Genomic DNA, 9,669 nt, shown 5'->3' on the forward strand with positions numbered 1-9,669 from the left:
GAGAGAGAGAGAGAGAGAGAGAGAGAGAGAGAGAGAGAGAGAGAGAGAGAGAGAGAGAGGGGTGAGATGCGGTTGTTTACAACTGCCATTGGAAACCATCCCCAGAATGAAGCGGTGGAAAAGAAGAGCCACAGCTCCTCAGCAGAGACAGACAGACAGACAGACAGACAGACAGACAGACAATGGGCACACACAGATGCATATACGTATTAGTGTCTAAGTTTTCTAATGAGCCTGGCTAAGCAAAACTCATAAGAGCAATAAAATCCTATTGGCTTTGAGCACTTGTCTGCAGCCACCTGCACACTGTGTAAGAATCATTAAGCATTAAGGTAAATTATTCATGGTAACCCAGGCAACAGAAAACTAACCAGGGCTAAGAGGAGAGCTCTCGTGTCACAAGAAGACACAGAAACAACCAATTGCAAATGAATAAGCCTATGTGAAAGGGGGCCCAGCTACATGGTTCTCTAGGAAAGGCAGAGGTCTGAAGACAGTAAAAGTGTTGGTGGTTCTTGGAGGCCTAAGAAGAAGTAGAAATGACCAAGGAGAACACAGGAGACTTTCAGGGCAGTGAAAATAAGCATGGAGTACTTTAATGATGGCCACATGTTAGTATACATGTGTCCAAACCAGCGGCTCTCAACTTGTGGGATTTAGCTTACAATCCACAACAGTAGCAAAACTACAGTAATGAAGTTATAAAGTAGCAAGGAAAATAACTTTATGGTTGGGGGTCACCACAACATGAGGAACCATATTAAAGGGTTGCAGCACTAGAAACGTTGAGAACCACTGGTCCAAACCCACAGAATATACAACATCAAGAGTGAACCCCCATTAAGCTAGGCAGCAGTGATGGCGCATTGTCTGTAACAAATGTACCACACGAATGCAAGGTGTCAATACCAGGGGAAAACCTAAGCTGGAAGGCCCACATAAAGGAATACACAAGAACAGTCTGCCAGCCCAGATGTTCTGTAGACTTAAAAACAGACCCCAAACATGTATTAGTTTAAAAGAGTAACTTAGAAAACATCTCATAGTTTATTGGACAGACTCATGTTTCTAAATTTCTATGGGAAATCTTTTCAACTGTGTAGGAAAGTTGATATAGAAGCATAATGAGTGTCCATACACCCACTCACCAGAGTCAACAATTTTACCAGATAGCCTTTATCATCTTCATCAATGCTGACATGAAGAACACTGGAAAGGTACATATATCTTGGTATTTCCTCAGCTAAGAACTTCTGAGTGAACTATCACAGATGGCCATTCTCCACTAAATTCCAAGGTCACTGCCAGGCCTGAGGAACCTATCTCTAGGATCATCAGACTATCCAGTCCCGGGTGAAATGTGCCCAGCTGTTCTCAACAGTACTACTTTCCAACCAATCAGTTTTCCTACATCCTGCATTTGGAAATCAATATATTTTTCCCCAAGGATCCTGGTGCTCTTTAGAAACAGCTCAGGAGCACGGAGTCGGGGCTTCTTCTTACCCTCCCAATCGTGGCAGAAGTGCCCAGTACCCACCTTCAAGAGGGAGAGGGTCAAGGAGTCTTGACAGCTGCGCAGCAGAGATTCACATTCATTCAGAGACTTATTGTCCAGTGCAATACCGTTGATCTAGGGCCAAAGAGAGAGCTGGTCAGGCCTACTGATGGGCGGCCTCAGTGATCCCAGGCTGCCTGGCCAGGGGTGGCCCACCTGCCAATCCTAGGACTGTTTATGCAAAGAGCCAAACTCAGGGATTAGTGGAGGAAAGCAAGACCCTCCCCAGCAGCATCTGGGCCTAAATAAGTATCTTCTGAAGCAAGTGGAACACAATCCTAACATCACACTGGGTGGGACCAGAACATAGGGGACCCCAGGGAGACATCCTACTGTATGCTACCAGTCCACTCCTTCATGCATGAGTGGCCAAGAAATACATCTGCCTCCTGAAGGTGGGTGGAGAATAGAAAGGAGAACACAGCTTTGAGAAGCATTTGCAACACAGAAAGTACCACATGAAACGAAGCACTGCCACTGTCAAAGAGAATCAACACCCTCTCCTGGAATCTGTCCTTACCCCTCACAGACATGGTCAAACTGTCTCTAAAAAAGCACGTGACATGGTGAATGCCTTTGTGTGGTACATCCAAGCCATGGAAACACTTGGTAATGAAAAGAACTGTTGGGACCCAGTACACTTGGAGGCTGTCATAGGTGGTGTTGAGTGAATACAGCCTTGATGGAGTCACATACTGTATGATGTCATTCATAGTACAACTTAACTGTCAGGATTAAGAGAGACTGTGTGTGCAGGAGGGAAACTATAAAGAGGGGACAGAAGGGGAACCTGACTGATTAAGGTTAACAGTTATATGTGTCTGAAGGAGAACTAAATGCTTTCTGATTGAATCTGAGGTCTGCTCCAGAGAAGGGAATTCAAGCCTGATATCGTAAACCTGGTCAAAGCTCACGGCTTTGAAGGTTGTTGTCAAACTACCTTCTAAATACTTACGTTTGCATCTATGGTTTTATGCTGCTTTCAACCTCAGCCAGCGAAGTCTCTTTCTGCAGTGGATACTGTTTAATGTATTGACTCACAGCTGACCAAAGTGGAGAGAATAAACGGCTCCTGAGTGATCAGCCTTAAACTGATCATCTGTATCAACTACCCACACCTCAGAGAACACAGAGAACTGGAGACGGACAGAATTTAAGAGGGGAGCTGAGGAGCAGAGCTGTGAATCTCTGTCATCTGAACAGGGCGTGGCAGTTGTAGGTGGGAAGTTGTTGGGGGAAGCAGGAGGGGATCAAGGTAGATTGCATACATTTGTGAAATTGTCAATGAGTAAGTAAAAGATATTTTTAAAAGTCTCACACAATACAAAGTCATATCAAAATGCTCAACTGTGCCAAGACAGTGCTATGTTATGACATCATAGCTCCAGTGTGTGACATTGCAATGCTCCCATGTACCAACAAAATACTAACTGCTACCCCTGACATCACTGCTCTTAAATGTGTTTCTAGTGGTTCACAGTGTTGTCGCCGCTCCACTGGAATATCAAATTCAAAGTGGTATCACGATGTTCCGTGGTGCTGTCATAACACTGCATATGACATTACAGCTCCACCATGATATCAGAAGGCTCTACTGTGTTTTCACAGTGTGCTACCACAGTGCTATATAACACTGCTCAGTTGTGCTATCATGTATTGTCATAGCACAATGCTCAATTATGCTAAGACATGTCATGCTTTTATGACATCACAATGCTCCACTGTGCCCTCACAATGCTGCACATGATATCATTTAAAAAACAATTCAAAACCAAGAAAAGACAGATGATTCTTGCAGAGCAACTCTCAACGGCTCCGCAGTGTTCTCTGGTCTCCACATGTTCTGAAACACATGCATATGCACATCTGCACATACATGTACCCACACAAAGACACATACTGCCACCTCCACACATTAAAAACTAAAAAGAAAATATCTACAGAATGTGATTAAATTGGGAAGGACAATTAATGTGCATTTTCTGGTACCTTGTCTCCAGTTTTAAGACCTTTTCATGTGACCATGCTGGGTTTTTTTTCTTTTTTTTGTTTTTTGTTTTTTTGAGACAGGGTTTCTCTGTGTAGCCCTGGCTGTCCTGGAACTCGCTCTGTAGACCAGGCTGGCCTCGAACTCAGAAATCCACCTGCCTCTGCCTCCCAAGTGCTGGGATTAAAGGTGTGTGCCACCACTGCCCGGCCGACCATACTGTTTTTAAGCACTGGTTTTCCTCAAATCTGAGGAACATTGGCAAGGATGTGCAGTGATGAGCTCTCTCCATTAGGCTCTGGTGAGGCTGACAGGAGAGGTTACTGATAGCCACTGAGCACTGCTTATAAACGCAAAGATGCTCCCACTGGGCTGGCTGGAAATATAAGCTGACATCCCTGAGGACCCACATGGGGGCTGAAGATGCGCTCTGTGTAGACAGCTTGCCTAGCACACATGAGAGTCTACACCCTTCCATCCCCAATACCACTGACTGATTAAATATATCAATTTAAGACATTAATCTCTCTAGGTAATGAGGTCAAAAAGAAAATGTAAAGGGAACAAACGAGGGTGTTACAGTTCCAAATGAGCTATAAAACAAAGCTGTAAAACAAAGCTGTAAAACACAGTAAAACCGGAAACAGGCATGCTTGAAACAGGGCTGGAAGTAAACACAGTAAACTGTTAACCACAGGAATCCACAGAAGGCTCCAGAAGCAGGTGACCTGCTGCCACCACCACCTTGTACAGAACTGGAACTTAACACGTGTGCCATCGAAAGGGACAGGTGCTTCCCACATCAGCAGGTTGCTCTGAAAACTGACACTCTGATCGCAAGCCCAGATACTCAGCAAATGCTGGCATTTCTCGTTTAGTGCTGAGGTTAGGGTGTCCAGAAACGGTTGTACTACAGGTAAGGCTCACTGCAGGACCTAGGACAACAGCAGATGATGATAACAACTATATGTCATTGAAAGGAGGCAGTGTTAAGGATGCATAGTTGAGCAGTCTAGCCTTGTGAGGTAGGTACCATTAGTGAAGACTGACTTCTAGCACCCATGATATAGAATGTGAACCGCAGATCCCACTGTTGTGTTTAAACACACACAAGGTCTGGGCTGGAGCACCTACCATGTGGGAGCAAATCTCTAGGAGTGGATTCAAAACAGAAGGGGAACTACTACTTTTTGCTCTGTGTGGTTTTTTTAAAAAAGTCATGTGACCGTTTTATAGCAAACAAGTTTTATATTGGTAATTAAAAAGAAAAAGCTAATGGAGTAGGCATACTGTTCAGTAAAAAAGTATATCTAAACCAGACACAATCACTCCGAGGCAGGAGGATTATTGGATTGCCTAATCTCCTCTCAAAACATACATACATACATACATACATACATACATACATACATACATACACGATTGAAAAACAAATCCCAGATGTTCATTGTTGGAAAAGTGTCCATTATAGGCATCCACATATTAAGAAATGCTTAAGAAAGGCTTGATTGCCTTCAGTGTGCAGCAGCAAAAAAATGATTCTCTCCTTCCTCCTAGACTATTCTATTCTTCCTAATGTTCTACAACATTCACTGTCACAACGACTCAGCCCTTTCCTTAGGATGAAGGGATTATTTTTAATGTTCATACAGTACAATACCCATGACCTCTTACTCAAAGCTCCTGGCCTACGCACAGTAGACAGCTCGCTCTGTTCTGGAGACTCACCGCAACAATCCTGTCTCCCACGGCGAGGGACCCCTCTTTGGCAGCCGGGCTTCCAGGCACCACAGCAGCAGCATACACTCCATTCTCCAAACTGATGCCACTGTCTGCAAGTCACAGGAGGGCACTGGATGACCTGGTCTGGCTGCCCCATGCCAATTCTGCTGACTAAATTTATCAAAGGAACTGACTCCCACTCTCCCCACAGGGAGCTCATCTCTGGTTGGTGAGTCAGGCACTGGAGACTCAGAAGACCTCCCCCCAGGAGAGCACCCGGGCTGCATTAAGACACCATCACCATGCATCCTTGGGAACTAGGTGATCCTACAAATGCAGTGCCCCTCCAACAGAGAGGATGTCTGCCTCATCTTGAGGCCTACTACCTTTCTGTCCACTGAGGTTGATATGCAGAGGTGTGACGACCTTCCCACCCAGGGACTTCCTCCGCCTCACAACCATGTTGATGGCTCCCTCTCCATTGAGGAGTGCCTTGATGGCCTGTTTCTTGTCCTTGTTGATGAGGTCCACGTCGTTGATTCTCAGCAGCCAGTCGTTGACCCTGAGGAGGGACAAGGTCAGGCAGGCACCTACTCAGACCCAGGGACCGGTAGCTGCCCCTCACTACCATGCCCATTTTCGGGCTCACACATCAGTGAGTAGGTTCCCCACATTTAAACTCATGAGGGTTGCAACCTCCAGAGTACGCAGTAATAAAACTCACGGATGCTGGCGTCAGACAGATGCTGATATTAGGCAGCCTTGTCTTCAGATTCTGACTATGCCACTTACTAGCTATAGAACCTAGGGTTTCTGTGTCCTCATGTATAAGGCGGGACAATATTTACACTTGCCTTGAATTATAAAGATTAAAGATTAAAAGATACAGAGTGCACACCAGGACTTGGCAGAAGTTAGGACAGTGTATCACTCTACCCTTTTCAGCATTTCACGGAATGAGCAGGCAGTGCCACATCCTGCTCTCATCACATACTCCTGAGCCCTGATCTCCCAGAGAAGCAAAAACACAGCTCCTGCTACCTGGAGAAAAGCCAGATTCAGGGGAAACCCAAGAGTGGTCTCCTTTAAGACCATCCCAGCTGAGCTTGGCACTTCAGATAGCTCTGTGAGTCCTCTGATACTAGGACATGTTCATTTTGCTGCCAGCTGTCCTCCCTGAAGTACTCTACATTGGGTGGCAGGGCCCCTCTTGCCCTCCAAGGGCTGGACCTCCTCAGTTCTTACCTTAAGCGACCATCAGCAATGCTTCCTTTATCCACTTTAGTAACAAATATTCCACAATCCCCTGGGAAACAAGGCTCATTCACGCCTTCTGCCATGTCAAACCCAAGTGCTTTCAAGTCAATATCCTCCTGTCAAAACAGCACCAGCAGATCTTTACCAAGCAGACAGAAGAAAGACCCTAAACCCCAAGCGAGGCACTCAATCCTTGAGATGAACATGTCTGAAGAGCTGCACCCGCCTGTTCTAGCCACTGCAGATATCCCCAGGAGTATTGCCCCTGGTCTTCCACTGGGGCCTCTGCATTCCATAGGATTTGTCAGCACCACCATGAGACACAGAAGTAGTGTAGCCCAGCTTGGATCGTGTGCTGGCTAGTCTTATGTCAATTTGACATAGGACAGAATCATTTGGGAGATGAAAACCTCACTTGAGAAAACACTTCCATAAGATCAGACCACAGGCAAGCCTATAGGGCATTTTCTTAATTAGTGACTGATGGGGAGAGTCCAGCCCATTTGGGGTGTGGCCATCCCTGGGTGGTAGTCCTGGGTTCTATAAGAAGGCAAGCTGAGCAAGCTATGGATAGCAAGCCAATAAGCAGCACACCTCCATCAGCTCCTGCCTCCAGGTTCCTGCCCTGTTTGAGTTCCTTTTATGACTTCCTTTGATGATGAACAAAGATATGGAAGCATAAATCAAGTAAATCCTGTCTTCCCCAAGTTGTGGTCATGGTGATTCATCCCATCAATAGCAACCCCAACTGGGATGGATGGCTGCAAGGAAAGACGCTTTCTACCTGGGGGAGGTAGCCAATGAAACAAGAACCAACAGGGGCATCCTCTACTGCCCCAAAGTCCTCACACCCAAGAGAGAGGTCAAGCACAGCCACCCAAGGCAGCTCACCGTCTCTCTCTCAAATTCCACGACTTCTGTTTCCCACTCCATGGAATCCGTGTCGATGGCTGAGTCGTGGGAACTGTGGGCCATCAGCTGCCGGAACCGAGCCTCCTTCTCCAGCTGGCATTCCATCTGCTCCCTGTGAACAGAAGAGCTGCGGCAGTGGCTCTTTTGAAGAGGAAACATCTCACTGAATCACAGCTCAAAACTAAGACAGCCACTCCTGAAAGTGAAGCAGGGATCTTTCCCCTGGTATTCAAGCTTCATAATAAGCTAAGATAAAGTTTTTGTGAATTATCAGTGGGGTTCCATGGTAGTGTTTTTTAAACACAGAAACTCTTCCCAAATTTATCTAAAGGCTTAAAGCAATTTAGGTCAAAGGCCAGCAAGAGGCCTAGAAATGTAGCCCAGTGGTAGAATGCTTATCTAGCATCTACAAGGCTCAGGGGTAGAACTATGATGGTTAGCATTTTGTTCTGTTTTGTTTTAGAGAGGGTCTCATTGTGTAGCCCTGGCTATCCTAGAACTTGCTCTGTAGACCACACTGGCTTTGAACTCACAGATCCTCCTAGCTATGCCTCTCAAGTGCTGGGACTAAAGGAGTGTGCCACCACTTACACCTGGATGATTCATCTTTCTTAAAAAACAAATTATGGGTAGGGAGACACTCGCAGGTACTCAGGGCAGCCAAAAGCATTGGATCCCCGTGGAACTGGAGTTACGGGGATGATTCTTTTAATGGCTTAGCCGTTTCTCCAGCCATAACATTAGTCTTGACTGTCAACTTGATTCAACTGAGAAATGCCTTGACTAATCAACTGTGAGTGTGTCTATGAGGGCATCTCTAAAGACAATGAGGTAATAAGGGCTCTCTCTAACTTAATCTACAGATCAACCCTTTCTTTGATTCCTAATGTGACAGCATTATTGGGAGGTGGTGGAAAGTAGAAAGTGGAGACTCTAGAGGAAGCGAGACTCTGGGATCATGTCTTCAGGGTCAAACCATGCCATGCCCCCCACCTCCTTCTTGAAGTCCCAATGCTCTCATAGTAGTGTTTTTTAAACACAGAAATTCTTCCCAAATTTATCTAGAGGGTTAAAGCAATTTAAGAACTTGCTCTGTAGACTGGCCTTGAACTAGAGATCCTCCTGCTTCTGCCTAGAGGTTTCCTAGACCCCATTAAGTGAACAGCTGTCCACCACCACATGCCCTCCTAACACCATTGTGTTCTTCCCAGAAAACCTGGGGTCGGGCAACCATAGGCTAAGATCACGAAAACCATGAGCCAAAAAATATTCCTCCTCTGTTGGGTTGATTGTGGCAGGTATTATGTCGCAGACACAAGAAAGGAACCAATTTAAGGACGTTCATCTAAAATTCAGGAGGAAGAGATTTAGGCTAGCTAATGCCATCTCAGAAAGAAAATACAAAGTGAGGGATGGTGACAAAGTCATGTGGACAGACAAGCACACTATGCAAGCCTGATGACAGAAGTCTCATCCCTGGATATGGCAGCATGCATCTGAAATTCAGGCATTCCTACAGTGAGATGGGAGGGTGATGCAGGAAAATCACCCAGAGGCTTGCAGCCGAGCCAGGCTACTCAGACCGCACGCAGAAGCTAGAGAGACCTGTCTCAGCAAGGTGGACGGTGAAAGAGAACTGACTCCAAAACGTTCTCTGACACACATGCTCTCTCTCTCGCTCTCTCTCTCTCTCTCTCTCTCTCTCTCTCTCTCTCTCTCTCTCTGTCTCTCTGTCTCTCTGTCTCTCTCTATCTCTCTATCTCTCTCTCACAAACACACACACACACACACACACACACAAGTTTTAAAGAGATTTCCAGGAGAGGAGTTTTTCAGTTAAAGACTCCCTCCCTCTAAAACAGCTGCAATGGGGTTTATGTGAAGACACACAGATCAAAGGTTTGGAATAAGGGCCCTGCAAATGCCACCAATGATGCAAAGGTACAAAAGTAATTCAAAAGAACGGACTTCTAGGTATGATTTGAGCAGGTCAACATCCACAGTTTACCAAGAGAGTAGGTGTGGCTGGAGAGATGGCTAAGAGCACTGACTGCTTTTACAGAGGTTCCAACTTCAATTCCCAGCATCCACATGGTGGCTCACAACCATCTATAACTCCAGATCCTGCGAATTGGACGCCCTCTTCTGGCTTCTGATGGCACTTGCATTCATACAGATACCAGCATGCATATATATATATATATATATATATATATATATATATATATATATATAT

The 9,669-nt window shown here is 45.6% G+C and overlaps 1 protein-coding gene across 1 annotated transcript in view; it reads right to left on the bottom strand.

Annotated features, from left to right (window-relative positions):
• Dlg5 (discs large MAGUK scaffold protein 5) overlaps positions 1 to 9,669 on the bottom strand; it is a 112,883-nt gene that overhangs the window by 26,446 nt on the left and 76,768 nt on the right. Inside the window, exons 10-14 of the mRNA XM_028758520.1 lie at positions 7,413 to 7,545; positions 6,510 to 6,637; positions 5,651 to 5,826; positions 5,271 to 5,374; positions 1,538 to 1,630 (exon numbers count right to left, since the gene is read on the bottom strand). Coding sequence (XP_028614353.1) covers positions 1,538 to 1,630; positions 5,271 to 5,374; positions 5,651 to 5,826; positions 6,510 to 6,637; positions 7,413 to 7,545 — 634 coding nt within the window. The remainder of the gene's footprint in view (positions 1 to 1,537; positions 1,631 to 5,270; positions 5,375 to 5,650; positions 5,827 to 6,509; positions 6,638 to 7,412; positions 7,546 to 9,669) is intronic.

Source organism: Grammomys surdaster, unplaced genomic scaffold (genome assembly GCF_004785775.1).
Source record: "Grammomys surdaster isolate TR1022 unplaced genomic scaffold, NIH_TR_1.0 126198, whole genome shotgun sequence".
Lineage (NCBI taxonomy): Eukaryota > Metazoa > Chordata > Mammalia > Rodentia > Muridae > Grammomys > Grammomys surdaster.